At 41.3% G+C, this 22745-nt stretch overlaps 1 protein-coding gene across 5 annotated transcripts in view; it reads right to left on the reverse strand.

Annotated features, from left to right (window-relative positions):
* Positions 1 to 22745, reverse strand: part of Arid1a (AT-rich interaction domain 1A) — a 78987-nt gene that overhangs the window by 33998 nt on the left and 22244 nt on the right. For all 5 annotated transcript variants that reach the window (XM_047549308.1, XM_047549299.1, XM_047549279.1 and 2 more), the window contains exons 2-4: positions 13591 to 13803; positions 11348 to 11800; positions 9953 to 10069 (exon numbers count right to left, since the gene is read on the reverse strand). In XM_047549308.1, the coding sequence (XP_047405264.1) occupies positions 9953 to 10069; positions 11348 to 11800; positions 13591 to 13791 (771 nt within the window). In that variant the 5' untranslated portion in view covers positions 13792 to 13803. The remainder of the gene's footprint in view (positions 1 to 9952; positions 10070 to 11347; positions 11801 to 13590; positions 13804 to 22745) is intronic.

The following is a 22745-nucleotide window of genomic DNA, read 5'->3' on the forward strand; positions in this document are numbered from 1 at the left end:
AACACAGTTTTACTGAATACCTGGCTGTGCTGGGCACAGGACAGGTGTCAGACACAGTTCTGAGTGCTCAAGCAGAGGTACCAGCATAATTGTACTCCCATAGGAAGAAAACGGGGAAGAAATCCTAGAGAAGGTACTTCAGCTGGACTCTGAAGCCAAAGCAGAAAATATGCAGGGCATTAAAAACAGACACACACACACACACACAGGGACAACAGCAGAAAGGATCAGGAGTTGTAAGGGGCTTAAGTATAATTGAGAGGCCAGAGAAGAGGCTGCAGAGACATGCTAAGAGCTGTGGATGGCTCTACTGTGGACTCTGAACTGTGAGCACAGGGAGCCAGGGCCCCAGAAGTACCCCAAAAAAACTGATGATAAGCTGGGCAGGGTGGCATATACCTGTAATTCCAGTGACTTGGGAAGCTGAGGCAAAAGGACTGCAAATTCGAGGCCAGCCTGAGCAAATTAGTGAGAACTTGTTTCCAAATAAAAAATAAAAAGGATTGAGAATGTAGCTCAGTGGTACAGCACCTCTGGGTCCAGTTCCCAGTACCACAAAAAAGCAAAACAAAAAACTGATAGTTTCTCACAACCAAAGATTCTTTAAATTTTACTAGACATGGTGAGTAAAACATATTGTATCACAAAGTTCCCAGCGTGGTATTTCCTTTGAAAATCTTACTCTTAGCTTCCAGGATCTAACTTCATGCTTCTAAACCATTAGAAAATGAATCACTCAGAGACATTGTTTACAGAGTTATAGCCAAGAGAGGTGGGACCGGGTCTGAGAATGTGCACTTCTAGCAAGATCCTAGGAGATGTCAGTGTTGCTGGATGAGAGATTACATTATGAGTAACAAGGATCTAATTAAAATTAGCATCAACCAGGATACTGTGTGTCAAGAAGAAAGGCCTACAGAATAGAGCTTGGTCCAATCAACATGGGAGAGCCAAAAAAATCAAACTCTACTCAACATTCCAAAGTTTGAGGCATTCCCTCACATTCATCCAAGCAGATCCTACAGGTGTGGTCACACCCCTCTCTCTACAGGTTTAGTCAATCCCCATCCCCCTCACATACATAACTGCCCTTTTTGCATCTCACTGGTGTTTTCATCACCAAGCGGGGTCTAAAAAAACAAAAGCGAATGAAAATCCATTCACATTCCTTTACTTTGGATTATGTTTAGTAAATGTTACATGGCAAAGAGTTGACGCTTTAGCCTAAAAATGAACAGAAAATCAGATTGTCCATGACTTTACTTGGTGGCATACAAGAGGAAATACTTCACTCGATGTATCAGAGCTAGAATCAAATTCTGATTTTAAGCCTTGGTTTTCTCATATTAAAATAGGAGTGGGTGCTCAGTACATTTCAATTCCCATCCTTCCAGGATCACTGGTGTCTGTAAACTCCTTTCCTGGCTTTACTCCTATTAGATTCTACAGGAACAGAATAGCTCCCACCCACTTCCTCTTTTCAGACCACTGCAATCCAAACTCAAAGTGTGAGAACATCACAGAAGTAAAACATGAGTATTAATAGCTACTATGTCTAGTGATAGCTAAAGAACGGCTTGGAAGTGGGGCGCGATGGTGCATATCTGTAATCCCAGTGGCTCAGGAGGCTGAGGCAGGAGTATTGTGAGTTCAAAGCCAGCCTTAGCAACTTAGGGAGGCCCTGAGCAACTCAATAAGACCCTGTCTCTAAATAGAAAATAGGGCTGGGTTTGTGTCTCAGTGGTTAAGCACCTCTGGGTTCAATCCCTGGTGCAAAAAAAGAAAAAGAAAAGAAAAAAGAAAAAAAGGGAGTGGGGGTGGGGCGGGGCTTGGAAACCCAAGAGATAAACCAAGGGCATTTCTGTATGTAAAAAGGATCCCAATAAAATGCTTCATGACACATTCACTGTCTGTTTTCCTTGATTTTTTGTTTACTTGTTTGCCTGTTTTGGGGGTGATACTGGGGATAGAACCCAGGGCCTTGTGCATGCTAGCAAGCATTGTTATCACCGAGATGCAACCCGAGCCCTTTACAATTTAATTTTTAAAATTTTGAGACAGGGTCTAAGTATAAGTAGCCAAGGCTGGTCTCAAACTTGTGACCCTCCAGTTTCAACCTCCCCAGTAGCTGGAATTAACAAGCTTGTGCCACAGCATATAATATTTGAAATATAAATTAACAGGATCTCTCTTCCCTTTGCTTCCAGAAATATCACACAATCCTGGTCCTCTGCCGATCTCCCTAACTCTGTTGGCTGTGTCTACCTGGTGACTGTAGGCATTGTGCAGGGCTCCATCTGGCCCATCATTGTGCAGTGTCTCCACACTCCATTGCAGCCTCTGAGGTCCACTTTAGTCCATAGTTTAACTATTAACTACCACACAGACAACCCTGCAACCCTATCCAGATTCAGCTCTCCCCTAAGTTTTACTCTTCCATTTCTTACTAGTAAATACGCAGTTTGTTTTTGGATTTCTCACTCTTCCATGTTCCATAACATAAAAAAGGAACTTCTGCTGAAAAATGAGTTTTCCCAATTAATCTTTCTATTTCTGTCAATGAGATTTTTTTCTCTCTCTCTCTACTCCCCATCCTAAACCAGTCTATCAAAATCATTAAACCATTCACCCAGGAGAATCCACTTATTCTCAGTTCTATTGATTCTTTCCTACATGTGTCACATGTGGGACGAAGTGGCTATGCAAATGAGATAGAAGTAGAACAACTTTTTTTCCCTTTGGAACTGGGAACTGAACTCAGAGGTGCCTTTTTTTTTTTTTTTTTGGCGGGGCGACAGGGTCTCCCTAAGTTGCTTTAGGTCCTTGCTAAATTGCTGATGCTGGCCTTGAACTTGCAATTCTCCTGTCTCAGCCTCCCAAGAGGCTGGGATTACAGTCCTGCACCACTACACCCAGCTAGAACTCTACGTGTATTGCCAGAATTATTTCAACACTTTAACTTATTCCCTTGCTTTCATACTCTCCCCTTTTCAAATCATAATATATGCCAATGGATCATTTTTGTGAAGTATCCTCTACAGGCCTATAAGGTCAGCTCCAAATGGTTTACTTAGCCCACCAGTGTCTGAACCATGACACAGCTTTCCTTCTGTTACTCCCCACCTCAGGAAACCTGACCAACCCCCGCAAATACCTGCACTGCACCCCATCCCCACCCCTGCTTTGCCTCTAATCAAACTGGATTTTTCCTTTCTAACCATGCAAATACAACCATGTCTAGATCATATTCAACTTCCTCCATGTTGTCTTTCCTCAACTATTTAGACATGAATGCATCACTAACATCACCAAACTCTTGATAGCACTCATTAAAACATTCAGGCACATGTTCTTCTGTTTCACATCTACACTAATGAAATAGTGGACCCCTGAAGACAGAAACCATGTCATATTCATAATCAGAAACATAAGAGTGCAAATTATTTCCGAAATCATCCACGTCCAGGTCTTGTCTCTAATGCCTATTTGCCAGAGTGGTAGGTTTTATTACCCCACGGATGGGGAACTTACCAACATTTTTTTCATCACTAATATTCTCATCTTCCAGATCATAAAGGAAATTGTATACTATCATGTCTGAACCTAAGTCTATGAACAACTGATATCCTGAGGTTTTAAAGCAGTCAGGTAACTTGGTAGGTCATGTGATCGCCCCCGTCACCACCCCCACCACCGCCTGGGGTGATTATATTGACGACAGACTTGAAAGTAAAAAGGGAGAGAAAAAGAACAGTCAGGAGCCTATGGCAAGCCACCAAGTGAGAGGTAACAGGGACCTCAATAAAAATGCAGTGGAGGAAGTGTAAGGGAAACCAGATTCAAAACCATTTCTAAGGTAAACTATGATCTAGTGTCTGAGCATGGCCCTACTACTGGAAGGAATCCAGTGATGAGCACAAACTGAGGAGCATTTCCAGGGCGGCACTATCAGTGCAAGGGCTGCCCTAACCCAGGAACAAACTGCTCTGAAGCTACAGCTACAAAAGCAGTCTCATCCCGTCCAAATCTCTTTTTTTCCCCATCATTTTCAACCCATAGCCCGCCCTTCCCAATCTCCTAGAGTCAAATGGTAGTAGTGCATGTGACCGCTATTATTTAGATTAGTACTGTGCCTTCTAGGCTAATAATTTTTTTCCTTCCCTTTCCAAGGATTCCTACCTTAGTGTTATTCCATCTGGGATCATTTGAACTAGCGGCAACAGTACCACTGGAGAAATGTAAAATTTTCGGGTCTGCCCTGCAACTACTAAACCAAGAATGATCTCAGTAATCTCAGTAATCTGTGTTTTAATTAATCTCCAAGTAATTCTTAATGCATGATAAAATTTGGGAAGCCCTAGCTATCCTCTTCAAATCTGGGTTTTAAATCCCATATCCACTTTATATCAGTCTACCTCAAGTGCATGACTAGGTGTGTAGCTCAGTAGTGGAGCACTTGTCTATCATGAGCAGGATTTGATCCCCAGAACTACAAAAACTGAAAAAGGCCAAATGTAAATTTAGAAAAATGGCTTAGTAAGGAAAATTAGGGATGCATTAGGCAAGTATTATTCCAGGGAAACCAAACATACATGGACAAATCACTTAAATAGAAGCTTTTAGCCAGGCACCGTGGTTCATTCCTATAATCCCAACAACTCAGGAGGCTGAGGGCAGGAGGATCATTGAGTTCAAACCCAGCCTCAGGAACTCAGTGAGACCCTATCTCTAATAAAAGATAAAAAGGGTTAGGGATGTGGCTCAGTGATTAAGTGCCCCTGGGTTCAATCCCTGGTACCAAAGATAGATAGATAGATAGATAGATAGATAGATAGATAGATAGATAGATAGATGCTTTTAAAGGTATAAATCCAAGTCATTCTCAAGAAAAATTATACCAAAAGTTAGATACCAATTTTCAGGTGAGTTCCTCAAAGATATTGCTCCCAAATGAAGAAAATTAAAGAGCTCAATGAAACACCTAGAGATTTGGTCACTCATATCTTACAAAAACAATCTTAATATAAAGTGAGGTTGTAGATATTTTACAAGATGAATGAAAACCCTAACCTCATCTCCCAAGGCTGCTGTCAGTAAGCACAAATAATGTATCCTCTGAGGCGGAGTTTGGGTCGTCCCATAACAATCTGTGATGCCTACCTTGCCCTAGTAGCAAAAAACAACTGGTAATACATAGTTAAGCTGACCACACCAGACATACTCTTGCCAGATGAATGTTATGGACACTGCTCATATTAATTTGTCCAATGAGTGGGAGCCTACTATATGCCAGGTACTGCGATGGCAATGAGCAAGACAGAACAAGTTAGCCCACAATGAGCTTTCGTTTAAATAAGTATTTTAAAATATACTTGAGATAAGCACTCACAAAAAGTATGGGTGCAAAGAGTCTAAAAGGAACCAGACACAATCTGGAGTAGTAGATCTCTATACCTGGGATGCGAATCAGAATCATTTGGGACAGCTTCTAATTAAACCAATGCCCAAGCCCGACCTCACATCAAGCAAGTCAGAACTCCATGAACCCTAGACATTTTTCTTTTTGCAGTAGCTTGTTTGGGCAATCCTGGAGATTGGACCCACTGCACATGTTAGGTAAGCACTCTAACACTGGGTTATGTCCCCAGTCCTTTTAATTTTGAGACAGGGTATTGCTAAGTTGCTCAGACTAGCCTCAAACTTGCAATCCTCCTGCTTTACCCTCCTGAATAGCTGATATTACAGGTATGGGACATCATGCCTAGGTGGCATTAGCTTTTGTGTTGGTACTAAGGATTAAACCCAGGGCACTTAACACTGAGTCACATGCCCAACTCTTTTTATTTTTTAAGAAAAGGCCTTGCTAAGTCGTTTAGGGCCTCACTAAATTGCTGAGGCTGGCCTCAAACTTGCAATCCTCCTGCCTCAGCCTCCCAAGTCACTGGGATTACAGGTGTGCACCACCATGCCTGGCTGGCATTCATTTTTGAAGATAGTTACCCTAGATAATCCTAACATGTGGCCATGGTATACAACCACTGGTCCTGTAATAGGTGTTGGGGGCACAGGGAACAACAACAGAAGCTTACCATTTAAGTAAAAAGAGGTCTCAGCAAAAAGTTCTATCAACATGAAGCAAAGAAATTTCAAAAGTTGGATAGTACTTCCCTGGGTAAAGAGAAGGAGAAGTGATCCCAGAGGTGGGTATATAAGGTTTTTACCTACATGTATTAGTGTGGTTTGGTTTCTAAAGATAAATACTCAGACATCGAATTACATGTGTTAGTGTGGTTTGGTTTCTAAAGATAAATACTCAGACATCGAATTGTTCTTTATACCTGCTTCTCTGTCTTAAATATTTTAGGATTTTTAAAGTTAAAACAGACTTACTCAGTGAAGTCATCATAAAAGTTAACTTAAGATGAATCTTGAAGTTTGATTAGGAAGAATGTTCAGAGGAAATTATCTTTAGGATACAGACTGAGACCAGGCACAGTGGCACATGCCTATAATCCCAGTGACTCAGGAGGCAAAGGCAGGAGAATCACCAAGTTCAAGGCAATTAGCAAGACCCTGTCTCAAAGTAAAAAATAAAAAGAGCTGGAAATGTGGATCATGGTTAAGCATCCCTGTGTTCAATCCCTGGTACCAAAAAAAAAAATGATGTAGACTGAGAGATGAACAGGAAGAGGTAGCGGGGAAAGTGGGAGAAAGTATGAGGCAAATAGAAGAGAATATGCAAAGGTCTGAAAGTGGAGAAAACATGAGGCCTGAGACAAACAGAGAAAGCTTCAAGCAAGGTGTAAAAAAAGGACAAAGTAGAGGTTCTCAAGGCAACTTTCCTGGTTCTTCCTTTGGAATGGAAGCACTTGATAGAAATGCACATTTTCAGGATCCATTCTAGACCTAATAAACTAGAAAAATGGTGGGAGAAGCTTTGCTTCTGATGCCTGGGCACTTCTGATACTTAAGGGTTTTAATGCCTTTATAGCCAAGCAGGTATGGTGAATGAGTGAAGATGATGATAAACACAAGCCAGATATGCACCTGTAATTGCAGCTACCCAGGAGGCTACGGCAGGACTGCAAGTCGGAGGCCAGTCTGGACAACTTTGTGAGACTGTCTTAAAATAAAAAATAAAAAGATCTGGGGATATAGCTCCATGGCAGAGTGTACCCTGGGTTCAATCTCCAGTACTACAAAGGCAAAACAAAGTTTTAAGAGGACAATGTGTAACTGGAGGGGTTGTACAGTCAGCCTAGCATCTACATGACTGCCAAATTCAAACAAGTGCCCCCTAAAGCGTTACTTAGTGAAGGAATGCACTGCCAAGTCTCGGAATTCTTTAATACAACTGGTTAAGAAAGAAAAGAACTTTGAAGGGAATCTGACTTCTCATTTTTTCAGATGTGACTGCTTTCTAGCATGACTAGGCAAATCCGCCATCAAACCAAAATTTCAAAGAGTAACTCCCTTTTGTTTTCTGGTTCAAGTAGCAGAAGGATAAAAAGCAACTAAAAATACAAGATACCGGGGCTGGGAATATAGCTCAGTGGCAGAGCACTTGCCTAACGTGTGAGGCACTGGGTTCAATCCTGCACCACAAAAAAATAAATTAAAAAACAAAAACCAAGATGCCAATAACCTGGCCAGCTCATTTCCCACATGGAGTTTCAACCACAGAGCAAATGACCCACTATAGAAGGAGCCTAAACTTGGTAATGTTCCTTATTTGGGGGCTTTCCAAGAACAATCCTACCCTGGGCCTAAAAGGTTGCCAACATCTTCACTTCAGCATTCAGTAGGTCAGATCACAAGCTCTTGAATTCCCAACCCTTAGAAGACATGAACAGCATGAAGAGCATGAATAGCATGAGGCGTGGTGATGCACACCTGTAATCCCAGGGACTATGGAGCTCAGGCAGAATTCCAAGTTCTAGGACAGCCTCAGCAACTTAGCAAGATCCTCAGTATCTTAGCAAGACATTGTCTCAAAAAATAAATAGCGGGGCTGGGGTTGCAGTCTCGGCAGTAGAGTTCTTTGCCTAGCATGTGTGAGGCACTGGATTCAATCCTCAGCACCACATAAAAATAAATTAAAAAATAAAATAAAGGTATTGTGTTCATCTACAACAATCAATCAATCAATAGGACTGGGAATGTGGCTTAGTGCTAAAGAGCCCCTGAGTTCAATCCCCAGTACAAAAAAAAACAAACAAAACAAAACAAAACAAACAAACAAAAACCCCACACATAGCATGTTCGTATATGAGCTTTCTCAGAACTAAATATTTAAAAAAAAATAAATAAACAACAACAACTAAATAATACTAAATACATTTTTATCAAAGGTCACCAGAAGTAAGAAGCAGCTTTTTAAAGGGGAGCAACTTACAGGACTGAAAGAAATCCACTGATTTGGGTTCTTGCCACAATAGCACACCACCCAGATTTAGCCACAGACCACAGATGATGAGGGAGTAGTTACACATTTCTGACTGAATCAGGTTAAAAAGCACATTCCAGTGAAGTTCAGGATGCAGAAAAGGATTGCAACAGACACTAATGAGAAGGGAACAAAGAGTGATCACTTTATTCAGACACTTCCTCCCCCAATTTCTTAGTTGAGAAAGTCAACAGTAGAAGTCCCATCCTGACAATGTCTCTCTATGTTGGCCTTGGAAGCCTAGGCTGATGAGCTCTACAGACCTTGCCCTGCTAACGTTGTATCTTAAAGGTCTTCAGGGGAAGCCATGGGAGACTTCACTATAAAGACAGTTCCTTCCTTGTATCTATCATAAAGATTCAGAAACCATTTTCTCCCAAGCTGGAAGGTCTAAAGAGACAGGAAATCTAAGTAAAATAAAAATTTCAAAAGACTTATCTGGGTCTGTGTGGCTAAACTTCCATTTTCTAATTGAAGCAGATCGTATAATGGAAGGGTGATATCTACCCACTTACTAGATTTTGGAGTAACCCATTTATTTCTGTGCCCTACTATTAACTTTCAGAGGCTGAGACTTTGCCCATGTGTAGTGGCAGAGGTAAAACTAAGAGTAAACTTATGTTCCCACAACCAATATTTTAGTTGGTGTTAACTACCTTTCGGGTATCGGGCAGTCCCTATGCTCTCTGAGATGATTATAATGGCTGGCATTTATGGAGTGTCTACCACACACCAAGTTCTCTTCCGTTAGCCAATTTAATGTTAATTAGCACCCCATGAAGTGGATACTTTAGGTTGAAAACTAAGACACAGAAAGGTGAAAACTAAGACACAGAAAGGTGAAGTGACTTGCCCAAGTCTACAGAGTTAGTGGTAGAATCAAGATGCAGATTCAAGAACTCTGGCTCTAGAGCCCAAGCTCTTCATCAACAAACTACACTGCCTTTCTCAGATATGATCAGTCTACTCCATCATTAAGTTCCTGATTCCAAAATCAAACACCAGGGCACCAAGCGCTCTATTAGGCAAAAGCACCCATTCACATAAAACCTCCATCATAAAAACCACTTTCATTTCATCCATGCTCAATGTGATAATGCAAGTTTGAATGTACCCCAGGATCCTATCTCCTACACACTAAGCCAAAAACATAAAAAATAAGTGCTCAACAGTAAGGTAAAAAAACAGATTTTTCTCAATTTTGATGGAGAGCAGCAAGTGCTTCTAACATCTCCATCTTCTCTGCCCTTCATGTTCATCTCTAAGAGCCCAAGATCTTAAAAAAAGAAACAGACCACAAACCTATTCCCTGAGTAGGTAGATGGAGTAGACATCCTACAAAATCAGTCTATGAATTCCTATTCAGAATTTTGAACCTGAATTCAAGGAACAGCTTATCATTTGTTTAGATCATTATTACCAAAACATCCAACCAGAAATTGCTTTTCATTGGTTTTCCTCTCATTGGTTGCCCCACCACCTTTCCAAGGTGGCAGAAATACTTACAGGCAAGCTGGAGGGTCTTGACTGAAGGCTCAGGTTCATATCTTCTTGCCCTCCTTTACTGGAGGTCATTGAGGGGGCTGAGGATGCCTGAGACCCAAAAGAATCTTGAGAAAGCTCCTAAAGAAGAAGAACAAGATGTGAAGGCCTAGTATTGATAAACCAGATAAGCTTACTTCGTGGTGAAAGGCATATGGGACTTCAATACAGGAGAACTGGGTGTGAGATACAGCACAATTGTTAACAATATTATTTAAAGGCAGAAAAAAATCCAAGCCATGGTGCTTAAGATAAGTATGTCAACAGTGAACTGTTTCTGGTGGAACTGTCATCCATTTATTGCTACCCACAGGAACTGCTTCGTGGAGTTAAATTCATGCCACAAACTCCATTAAATGAGTACTGCTTCCTTGAAAGTAACCACGTTGGATTAAGAGATTTTTTCCAATGATGCCACCAATGCACAAAATCTTTAGTGGACCTTTCATCAGTCATTTCTTCTCTTTTGGCTTTATAAAGCTATTTTTAGGCTTCATTACCTACATCTTGTTCTCCAGAAATAGCTCCAACTCAATTTTTGCTATTTCCTCAAATCAAGTCCACCCTCAAAAAACAAGATTTGCAGCCAACCAAACCTATAATTCCAATGACACAGGAGGATGAGTCAGGAGGACTGCAAGTTTGAAGACAGCCTCAGCAACTTTAGCAAGACCTTATCTCAAAAATTAAAAAAAAAGGGGGCTGGGGAGATAGCTCAGTCAGTAGAGGCCTTGCAAGCACAAGGCCCTGGGTTCAATCCCCAGCACTCAAAAAAAAAAAAGTCTGGGGATGTGGCTCAGTGGTAGAATGCCCCTGGGTTCAATCCCCAGTATCACCAGAAACAAAGAAACAAAAAGATTTGCCACCAGTGAGAGTATTCTAAAGAATGTGATAGCAGCTCTCTCTGATGGCAATTTCAAAGAAAGGGGTTCAAAATATTTTGAGTAAAAGAATAACAGAATGGCAGCTGAAATGAATTATAATACAGCCTCTTAAAGAGACTGACTGTTTTGGGGAAAAAAAAAAAAAAAAGACCAAAGTCACTTGGGTGCTAAAGTTCTGATACGCCAGTTAAAAAAAAGAAAGAAAAAAAAAAACTGTCTCATTATCTTTAATTTCTGATCTGTCTATGCAATTTTCCATTGCCCTATTTCTTAGTAAGGAGAGTTACAAGTCTTTATATAGTTAAGAAGGTTATCTTTATTAGTTCAATCAATCCAGTTAGCATGTTTACCCAGAGTTTAATTAGTTTTTAAGTATACATTTGAGAACCAATTTACATGGCAAAGTTTTGAGGATGCCAACCCCCAACCTGTCTGTGGCCACACACACAGAGGGCAAGAGGAAGGGGCATCTTACCTGTGGTGGAGGGAAGCGCTGCTGGGAGTAGGCAGTTTGCTGGGACTGCTGAGACTGGGGCTGAGGATATGCAGCCTGCTGGGAGAGCGTCGAGGATGCTGGCTGCTGAGGTTGTTGCTGCTGGTAGGGAGACTGTGCCTGTGGCTGCGAGTAGGGGGGTTGGCTCTGGGGGTGCTGCTGAGTCGTGGACTGCTGGGAGGGATATGGAGTTGGGGATTGCTGATGTGGAGGCTGGGATGGCTGCTGGGAATATGGAGGCTGAGAGGACTGGAGCTGCGGTGGCTGAGACTGTGGCTGCTGCTGATATGAAGGTTGAGCATGAGGGGTCTGGGATGGTGGTTGCTGGGAGTAGGGTGGCTGCTGCTGCTGAGGGTGAGGACTTTGCTGGTTGTAATATGGAGTCTGGCCCTGCTGACCATACCCACTGGGGCCTTGTTGTCCATAAGGAGGAATCTGTAAGAAAGGAAAAGGTACGTTTAGTGATGAGTCTTCTAGATGAAGAAATGTCAAGTATTCTATGAGAAGCTATGCCCTGAGGATATAAAAAGAGGCAAGCCAAGTCTCATAATAAGACGGTCCAGTGTTTTCCTACCATCCCTGACTAAACTGAGCTAGGGAGAATGGCCAAAATTGGTTATTAGGTTTATTTACACATGGACTACATTCATCCACTGAAATTTTATACTATTTCGTATCTGGACAACTTACTTGAGTTTAAGAACAACTATTTTTACCAATGAGGCTACTCTTTTTGTCTTGGCCTAGGTTGTTTTTATAAACAACAGGAATTTATAAACGAAATACAATAAAAACTCAATAGTAGCCTGGTTCAGCCAACTGAAAACTAGGGTTCTGTAATTCAGACAATGTACAAATCATTAAGCTACTTTATTTTTTTATTCTTTGGTATTAGGGATTTAACCCAGGACACCTTACTACTGAGGTACAACCCCACACCTTTTCATTTTTTTAAACTTTTTGAGACAGGGTCTCACTAAGTTGCTTAGGACCTCACTAAGTTGCTGAGGCTGACCTCAAATTTGTGATTCTTCTGCCTCAGCCTCCCAAGTTGCTGGAATTACAGGTGCATGCCTGGCTCATTAAGCTGCTTTTGTTAGTTTTCATTTGAAAGATATTTGAGGGCCTAATTGCTTATCCGGTATATACCAACCACTACTGTAGGCTCTGGGGATGTATCTGGTAAATAGCCACACACACACATCCCCAAATTCCACCCCATCTCTCCTCAATTTTCTCAATGGGAGAGAAAGAAAAAAAAAGGAAGAGAAGAAAAAAAGTGACAATATCTTATTTTTTTGTGGTAATGGAGTTGAACCCAGGGTCTTGTGTATGCTAAGCAAGCACTCTACTATTGAACTACACTCCAGCCTTCAATGTACCATTTTCTATATTTAAGGGTGTTTAGAATCTTAGAAGTAGTTTTTTAAAATATTCTGTCCCTCACCATTTTCAGTAGAAGTATCACTCAGATATCAATTACAGAAAATTCTGTCAATACAAAAAAAAAAGACAACAAAAAGATAATGATGTGGGGTTGGGGATATATATCAGTGGTAGAGCGTTTGCCTAGCATGTACAAGATCCTAGGTTCCATCCCTGGCATTTCAAAGGAAAGGAAGGAAGGGAGGGTAGGCAGACAAAAGATGAGAGGAAATCTTAACATTTGTAACAGTATTAGTATCTATTGTATAATCTACCCTTTTTCTTCCACTCCCAGTTCCTGGTAAACATTCATTTTGACCCAGACAGTTGATATATGTTGAAGGCCTTGAGAAACATGTAGGGCCTTTTCCATTCCCAGGGCACACAGTATGAATGGCTGTCTTTGTAGTAGCAGTAGACAGGTGCTCAGTCATTGCCTTTCCTCCATCCCACCTCCTTCAATGATCACCACTCACTGAGTACAAGCGCACCAGACAGATCAAGAGAAAAAAACAGGGGCTGGGGTGTAGCTCAGTGACAGAATGTGTGCTTAGCATGCACAAGGCCCTGGATTCAAACCTCAGAACTTTATAGCTTGTGGCCAGGGAGTTTTCCTTGGAGCACTCATGGGATGGTGCCCATAACCTTTGTCTTATTAGCAGCACAGCATAATTAGCTGAGCCAGCTGGTCTGTGCTGCTACTAAGAGGCTTGAAAGCTAAGGATACATTTTGATTCTACAGCTTACAGAGCAGATCCTGAAGAGCAACAAGAGTCAAAGTAATCAGAGTCATCATCTACCTGCTGTGCATAAGAGAGGCTGCCCATGGCACTCTGCGCCCGGCCCTGCATGGTCATCGGGTACCGCTGTGGAGTCTGGGACCCATATGGCTGCCCTGGGTACCCATGTCCTTGCTGCGGTCCTGACGGAGGTCCCTGTTGTTGCGAGTATGGGTTAGTCCCGCCATATGGCTGAGGTCTCATCTTGCCCATCTGATCCATTGGACTGGATGGCTACAAAATAAAGAGCATTTCATTAACCTGAAGCTTTGATGGCCTCTGGCCAATATGAACACACAACCCAAATATACGGGTCTTTTGAAGTCTGTATGCCACACAGGAAACCAGTTATTATGAAAAAGTAATGGAACAGATCCAGTAACTCTTGAGTGGGTCATTTAACCCTCTTCAGAAACTTGATTTGTAAGTCATATGTAAAATAAAAATACCAACTGTTTGGAAAAACATCTTTTAAGCTAAAAACTGTAAGTTTGGTATGACTGGAAATTCAAGGGATGGGTCCAGTATAGAGCAATGAATATATGCACACTGTGATGTAGAAATCAGAACAAAGGCCCTTCCATTGGAAAAGATGCTGTTGTTATGCACTATGACCTTGTTCAACAACATCAAAACCAACGCTTCAACATAGTATGGCTGGGAGTTCAAATACATTAAGCATCCAGATGTTTTTTGTTTGTTTTTGTTTTGCATCCAGATGTTTCTATACTTGCAATAGTGGAAACTTTTTTCCTTTGCACATTTGTAGCCTATTTGCATTATGGACCAAGCACTTAAAACTTATGCTTTCTTCAATTCAGCAAAAAGGTCAAGAAACAGTTGAGGGACAGTGACTGAATTTAGAGCCTTGTGCACTTGAAGTGAAAACTTCATTCTCTTTAAAATTCAAGTTGGAGGACATAATGAGGATAGAACTTTTGTCTCTTTCAAGAACAAGATACAGAGGTACAGCAAGCACCACTAAAAGTTCAAAGTTCAAATCACAAGCATTTATCTATAAACAGTTTTCTTTCAAGCTCTCTATGGAACAACAGGATCAATCAACTCATTGACTTTTGACATGCTATCCTATAGGAGTTGCATAAGACAGAATCCCCATACACTTTGATATAGAAGGGAAAGATTTATCAAACACCTCTTAAATACACTCAGTTGCAAGGTAGGCTTGGGCTTGATATAAAACTTGAAAGTGAATCTTAAATTGGGGGGGAGGGTAGATATTAGTATTTTAAGTCTAAATATCATTAGCTCTCAAATTCAGTAGGTCTCAAAATTTAAGCATGCCTCAAAATCACCTGGAGGATTTGTTAAACCACGCACCACCGGGATGAGTCTCTGATTCAGTAGCTCCAGGGTTGGACCCAGGATATGCCCTTACAACAAGTTCCCAGGTAAGGCTGACACTTCTGGCCAAGGAACCACACTGATCTGCCAGGCGTGGTGGTACACACCTCTAATCCCAGAGGCTGAGGCAAAAGAATCACAAGTTTGAGGCCAGTGTGGGTAATTTAGTAAGACCCTACCTCAAAATAGAAAATAAAAGGGAATGCATATGTGACTCAGGGGTAAAGTGCCCTGAAATCAATCCCCAATACAAAAAAAAAAAAAAACCAACCTACTATACTAAATGTTTTACAATAGAGGAAGCAGAGTGCAGGCATTGTGGCCCACTTCTGTACTCTCATTGCTTAGAAGACTAAGGAGGACTGCAAGTTGGAGGCTAGCCCAGGCAACTTAGCAAGACTCTATGTCAAAAATAAAATGGGCTGGGGGTGTAACTCAGTCAAAGAGAACCGCCAGGTGGAAAGGAAAGAGGAAATAGAGCTGTCATGAAGGAAAATGGTATGACAATAATCCACAAAAGCTACTGTTCTAAATATCAACAGGAAAAAAGCAGAAGCAGAGTTTTCTCTTACACCGTAGTTGAAAATCTCAGTTAAAAAGGTAATAAAGATGATGGGAATACTCCTCTCCCAAACTGAAGTCAGTCAAACTGTGTCCCAAATCACTACTCCATGTCAGTGTTATTAAAGGGCTGATTCCAATGATCCTAACAATCCCCTTCCTCCCTGCCCCTGGTACTGGGATTTTAACCCAGGGGCACATTACCACTGAGTTTTCTTTTATTTTGAGATAGGGTCTCGCTAAATTGCTGAAGTTGACCTTGAACTTTCGATCTTCCTGTCTCAGCTTTTAGAGTCGCTGGGATTACAGGTGTGTGCCCAGCAAAGTTAACAACTTTTTTTTTAATACCTTTATTTATTTTTATGTGGTGTCGAGGATCAAACCCAGTGCCACTCATGCTAGGCAAGCGCTCTACCATTGAGCCACAAGTACAGGCCAATCCTAACAACTTTTATCCAAGTCCTACATCTATATCAATAATGTTTCCAACCATAATTCTGAAACTACATAGATTCTCTGAGGGCTACTCAGGAAGTTCAAATGTAGCAACAATTGGACTAGTGAGTAATAAATAGCATATGGTCTTCCCCAGTACACCTGGCAACGAAGCCAAAATATTACCATTCTCTCTTGTAAAGAGCTCAGGGGCTTACATGGCTACATCACGCCACATATCACATGGAGGTCTTCATCTCATTCCCCCAGATTGTAGCTTCTGTCTATATGCTCCAAGTGAAGAGACATTTGCTGAACAGAGACCAGCCTGCTATAGGTACCTCCATCAGTCTAGGTCTTCCCAGAACAGGAGAGGCAGTCATTACCATGGTTACCATGGAGCTTCTAGAGCACTAGCTATTAACAGTGGCTGCAGATCAGAATAGACTGTGAAGATTCACCAATACCTGGGCCTCTCCCTAGAGATTCCAATTTAGTGGGTCTGAAAGGACTGAGGCTCCTCCCTGTCCCTCCCCTTAAGAACTATGAATGATTCTGATATATACTATTAGCTGACACACCAAGGATCTAGAGAAGTCCTATTTAATAAAAACTTAAGGACATGTAGCAATTATTAAATAGTTAAAATATAAAATAGGACTGATGAACTGAAATATTTTATCTACTTTTAATTAATTTAAATTCACATACAACCTCATGTGACTAGTGGCTATCCTATTGGACAGAACATTTCTAAAGCAATATTCTCAAATAACTTTCATCACTCCCTGGTCAATAAGAGCTCTGAACTTCCTATTAAATCCTGAACAGTACTATAAAGAGCAAAGAGTATAGTAAAAATTTTTTAAAATCTGAGTTCAAATCCTGTCTGTCTGACCTTGAACACATCAGTTCTTTACCTAAAATGCACATAACAAACTTAACACAATGCTTGGTTTTTTGTTGTTTTGGTGTGTGTGTGTTTTTTTGTTTGTTTGTTTGTTTGTTTTTTGTTTTTGTAGCCAGGACAGAACTCAGGGGCACTTAACCACTGATTCACATTCCCAGCCCTGTTTTTGTATTTTATTTAGAGACAGGGTCTCACTGAGTTGCTTAGGGCCTCACTAAGTTGCTGAGGCTGGCTTTGAACTCGGAATCCTCCTGTCTCAGTCTCTGTAGTTGCTAGGATTGCAGGCGTGCGCCACCGTGCCTGGTTCAGTACATGGTATTTAAATGTTTGATAAATGGTAGAAATTATCAATAATGATAAATAGTGCTTCAGCTGGCTGCAGAGTGTGGTTCGGTTCTATACACTTTTTCATTCTCATACCACAGTTTCCCAATATTGTACATACCAAAGGTACCTTGCCTTGCCCTCCTATACACAATGGCTTCTGGTAGCAGAAACTCAACCTTTCAACATGAAGCCACTGCCCAAATTTTCAACACACTCTAATTTCTCACATACCTAAATATCCTAATGTAAATTCATTCAGCACCACAAGATTTAACACTTAGTTGTAACTAAGTGTTTAATATTTTTTTAGATGTTGCTAGATCTTTATTTTATCCATTTATTTGTGGCACTGAGAATCCAACCCAGTGCCTCACACATGCTAGGCAAGTGCTCTACCACTGAGCCACAACTCTGGCCCCACTATTTCACTTCTTAAGACTATGTTATTTTGTTTTTTGAGGGGGTCTTTCTATTCCCCATGTTGGTTTCAAAGTCTTGGACTCAAGTCATCTTCCTGCCTTGGCCTCCAGAGTAGCTGGGACTATAGGCATGAACCACCATACCCAGCTAAGACTAAGTTCTAGGAAACCAGAGTTCAGGAATTAAGTTCCTCCAAATATCTAAATACAGATCTAGGGCTCAATGACTGTTTGATTGTGATACTGCCCAAGTGCAAGAAGTGAGCAGGAGAAAGCTCAGATCAAACCATCCAGACACAAAGCCAGAAACATACTTTAAGTCCAAACCTAAGACAGGACTTTGAGGGCAGAAAAAAATTGGATTGGGTTGGACTGAATGGAAGAGGGGAGATTAAAACAGTCAAGGGAGAACAATAAGTACATATGGAGTATAACCATCCTGTACCAGAGATTTCAAAACTGCACAGGCATGCCCAAGCACACTGCTTAAAAACCAAAGGCTATGGACAAACCACTACCTCCTCCTCTCACATCAGGGGGCCTATGCACCCAATGGAATACAACTACTTACATGAAGGTTATAAAGGGCTCAAGGAATCTCCCATTTCAACTTTTGGAAACCCTTGTAGCCCAGAAATAAATGACAAAGAAATTTTCTTTCTAAAAATAAAATTTAAGATATTTCTTTTTCTGCTCATCAGATTTGACTCCCCTTTACCGAAGGCTTATAATCAAGAGTATATATAGCTTACTGAGCAAACTAAAATATATTCAGTTCAAACATCAAAGTTAAATATTTACTCTTATCAGAAGGGGAGGTGGGCAAGGCACCTAACTCACACTTCGAATATTTAAAATCATTATGAAAGATTTGTGATTTGCAGTTATAGATGAAATGCCATCACCAAATCTCTCAAAACAGAAAAAGGGTCTTAAATCTTCACTAATCAGTTTTATAAAAGTCAGTATCAGCAGTCTGCAGGCACAAGGCAGGGTATGGGAAACACCAAATCGTAGCTGCAAAGAGCCAGAGATTCCACTCTGAGAAAAGACAGAGAGGAAATCCTTTCAATGGGAAACCACAGGAGTAGATTACTGTGATTACACTTCAAAAGCAAAGGCTCTGCCACAGAGACACATAATTGAGAGGAAAATGCTGCCCCTTGATCGAGGAAGTCAGGCCCCCTGCTATATACCCTCCTGCATTCATAAAAAAATAAAAATAAAAAAGGGGAAAGAGTCATAAGAAGACTCCTCATCTCCATCTACCATTTATCTTCTTCCAGATCACTGGCCGTGTTATAAACTGCCTGCCAAATGTAATGCATCAGAAGATGCAGTTTAGGGGCATCAAAGGCAAGAATGCCTAGCAGGCTTGTCCTTCTGAATATATTCAGAACAAACAGCTTGTAGACTAACCACTTGCAGAGAGTGTTCCCCTGCTCCAAGCAAATACAATTGCAAGCCCCTCCAGACCAGCTAGCTACTGTAATCCCTTACTGTACCAAGGACAGCCATAATGATCCTCAGAAGATGCTGAGATTTAACAGACTGGAACTTTAAGGTAGATCTGGGCTAAGTGTCATATAGCCAAAAGTAACCAGTTCTGGACACTCACAGATTAAACAGAGCTGCAAATTCTCCATCTGACCACGAGTGACTGAAAAGAGAACAGAGAAGACCTGAGATACCATTCTCCACAGTGCAACACATCGTGTAGTAGTGGCACCAGGAGACAGAAATTTTAATTCTGATATAAAAATCCAATAGAGGAAAGCCCTAGACCCAATCCAAGATACTGAAAGGAACCTGTTCAAAGCAGCAACCTAAGGTCAGATCAGTATCCAATAGAGCCAAGGACTAAAAAGATTAAGAAAGGGATGAACCAGGAACTGTCAAAAAGGTGTCCATCAGAAAGAAGTCTTGATCATCACTTACTTGCTCTGTCACCCTAAATGTCAAATAGTTGGGGTCAGTATAAACAAGAGTCAGATCCTTGGATTTTGGATAGTTAAATATTTCTTACTTCTTACACTTTCAATTTATTCCTGGCCAGATTTGTTGTATGACTTTTAATAATAACAATAAAAAAAGCATCCCTGGCTCTTTAACCGAAAGAACCCCCTAATTGATTCCCACAGTAATTAACCTGCATTTTACCTCAGAGAGCGGTAGTTAAGGAAGTCGGCACTGCTATTTATAACTCATCTCAAATTGAGGGCAGACTGCCTAAAATCTAACACATCCCAGCTGTACTCCTGTTTGAACTGGGGCCAAGGGAATTTTTTAAAGCAATCTTGGCACCGAATGAATGACACCAACAGTATGAGAGCGCGAGTGGTTGTGTTGTGGTGACGTAGCACTGGAGGTGGAATGGGAGAGGGGGGCCAGTGTACTGTGATCCCTCTCGTGCACGCCTGCTGCTCGCCGAGTCCCAGTACAGTAAGCTGGGAACCGCCCACTGAGAGCCAAACACAGGAAAAGGCTTTTCCTGTGGAACGCCTTGAAGTGAGAAACACATGGCTAATCTGCATAAACTCGAAGCCACACCGCCCCTGCCAGGAAGGTTAGTGCTCATAATCTCTGGCCATGAAGCTGGCTGCCTGGGAGGACTTGGACTGGCGCCTGATAACCCAGAAAGAGCCGAGAGAACAGATGGGTAAGGACCCCAGCAGAAAACAGCCCCGGGTCACGTGACTCGCCACATGGCCCCGCCAGCACAAACTATTGTCTGGCGGCAGAGCTCCTATACAAAGGCACCCGGCCTCCGCTTCCTGTGATTCCAGGGACAGGCGGCAGCTGTTGATTCAGTTCCCATAGGGGACCCTCTCCTGTTAAGGGCATTGCAGGCAGGGACAAGTATAAAAGTTAAGGCCTCTCCCGTCCAACGAGCTTTCACTTTCCTGCCAGCTCCAAGGAGCTCACTTAGATGTTTAGGACTAAGATTTTTTAAAAAGTAGACTTCCACAAAAAGAACAGTCTGTATGTACACTCATACACATAAGTAAAGCATTCCCACTGTCCCTCTCTTCCTCGTCCACAGACATCAGTATCTAATGGCCCCTTATCCCACCTTTTCTTCTTTGTTTCCTTTTCTCCTCCTCTAGCACTTCATGGCTTTGAAGACAGGTCAAAGACCTCTACCCCCATTGAAGAGAAACTCTAATAAAGAATCCTACTTATTTTAGTTTTACCCCTAGACCCTGTCTCCTAAAATAAGGAGACTAACTTCATCTTGTTTTATTTTTAAACAGTGGGGAAACATGACTTTATGTGACCTAGGACAATAAGCAATTCCTAACCTCTTATTTGGCCTCACCAGACATCATTAAAGATTTCTTGAAGCTAAAATGGCGACAGAATTAAAATCTCATCAGATATACCAATACCATACCCAGGAAATCAAACCCACTTGGTCTAAGATTCTCATCATTCATAATTGGGAACCACACCCCAATTTTCTACTTCAAAAAAAAAAAAAAAAAACAGTTCTTTCATTCTAGTTCTGGTTCATTCAAGTTCTAAACAAGCTGTTCATCTGCCTTTGGTGAGAAAATTCACCAACAACTATTTTGCAACTATCACCCCAAAAAGAGTTTTGTTTTAAATCTGTTGAAACTTCCATAAGTTTCCAAGCCTAAGAGCCCACTTATCTCCTGAAGAACCAACCTGAGGAAATCCCCAAAAGGGGAGGCAACCAGAGCTCAACCTCAGGACCTTCCAACCCTGCATTCTACTGCAAAAGTGAAACAACAAAAAAATTCCTCACTGGTGGGTATTTAGGCTCCTGTGCTCTATCTCTCCAGGTCAGAAGATGAAAGAAAACTCACTAATGTTAGAAAAAAGGAGACCAAAAGGGGAAGTCATCAAATCATCTAACAAAACTCAAACAGATTATGAAAGCCAAAGTAATAACCACCTCACAGCTGTCCACCTAAGAGGCATGCCAGAAAAACCACAACCAGGTGGCTGGTATTTCTTTATTTCTTATTTGGCACTAGAAAGAACCCTTGAAACAAAGCAGCTAGAGCTTCAAATTAATGAATTTCCCAACAAATGGTAAAATCCTTCTTTTCATCCATAACACTTTCATTAGCCACATTTTACAAAGAGAAGGCTATTCCTAAAATGACGAAGATCATTTTTTTTTTCTTTTTTACAACCAGACTTAGCTAACCAGTTCCTCCCTATTTCTAACAAATTATAAAAGCCTCTAAGGAAACCAAATAACTTGTTTGGAAAAAACTCCTCTTTGGGTATATATTGCTTATAACTCAGGAGTATAAAAACAATAGTAAAGACCCAAGAAGATGATTAAGCAGGAACCAAAATACCATCTGATAAAATTAAACACCCACTTCTTTACAATTCTCGGGAGTAAGGCAGCAGTACAACATGGTGGGAAGAATACTAAACTGAGAGGCAGAACACTTAAGGTTCCAATCTCAGTTCTCAGACCAGCTTCCTGGGGGACAGGTGAAGCAGTTAACCAGGTTGTAATCCAACCTTTGACTACACAATCTAATCCTACTCTCCAGATTCTGAATCAGCAGCTTGAGAATGGCCAAGAATCTGGATTTTTAATCTCAGACGATTCTTCTGTTTAGCAAAGGAGCATTTGGGCTACATGGCCTCCCTCCAAAGCTCTTCCCATCTCTATAATTCAATTCTATAATTCATATGCACGTTCAGTTTCATTAGCCAAGCAGTGGTCTGAAGAGGGCAGTGACTGGCCAACAGAGAAAAATCAGGAATGCACCTAAGATTCCCAGATTTCCAAATGAGCAGCACTGTCAGTAAGACAAGCTTCCCCAAATTCCCACACCTGGTCCCTGATGTGTTCACCTGAGTACATATCACTCTTGCTTATTGTCTGAATACTTGGAAGACAAGTTCCAGAAAGACAAAGTTTACAAAACAAACTTTTAAGTAGGAAAGGAAAGACAATAAGAAACTAAAACTCTATGGACCTTGCAATTCTTAGCCCTGTTCCTACTGAGAGAAAATGCTTTGGGAACCTACATGGCCAGTCCCAGGCAGCAATTTAAGAGAACTCTGCCAGATTCAACTTCTGTCCCTCAGTTTTCTCATCAAGAGAATAAATATAACAATACAGTAGTCCCACCTGATCCAACCCCATATACACTGTTTTCCTATGC

This window comes from Sciurus carolinensis, chromosome 1 (genome assembly GCF_902686445.1).
Source record: "Sciurus carolinensis chromosome 1, mSciCar1.2, whole genome shotgun sequence".
Taxonomy (NCBI): Eukaryota; Metazoa; Chordata; class Mammalia; order Rodentia; family Sciuridae; genus Sciurus; species Sciurus carolinensis.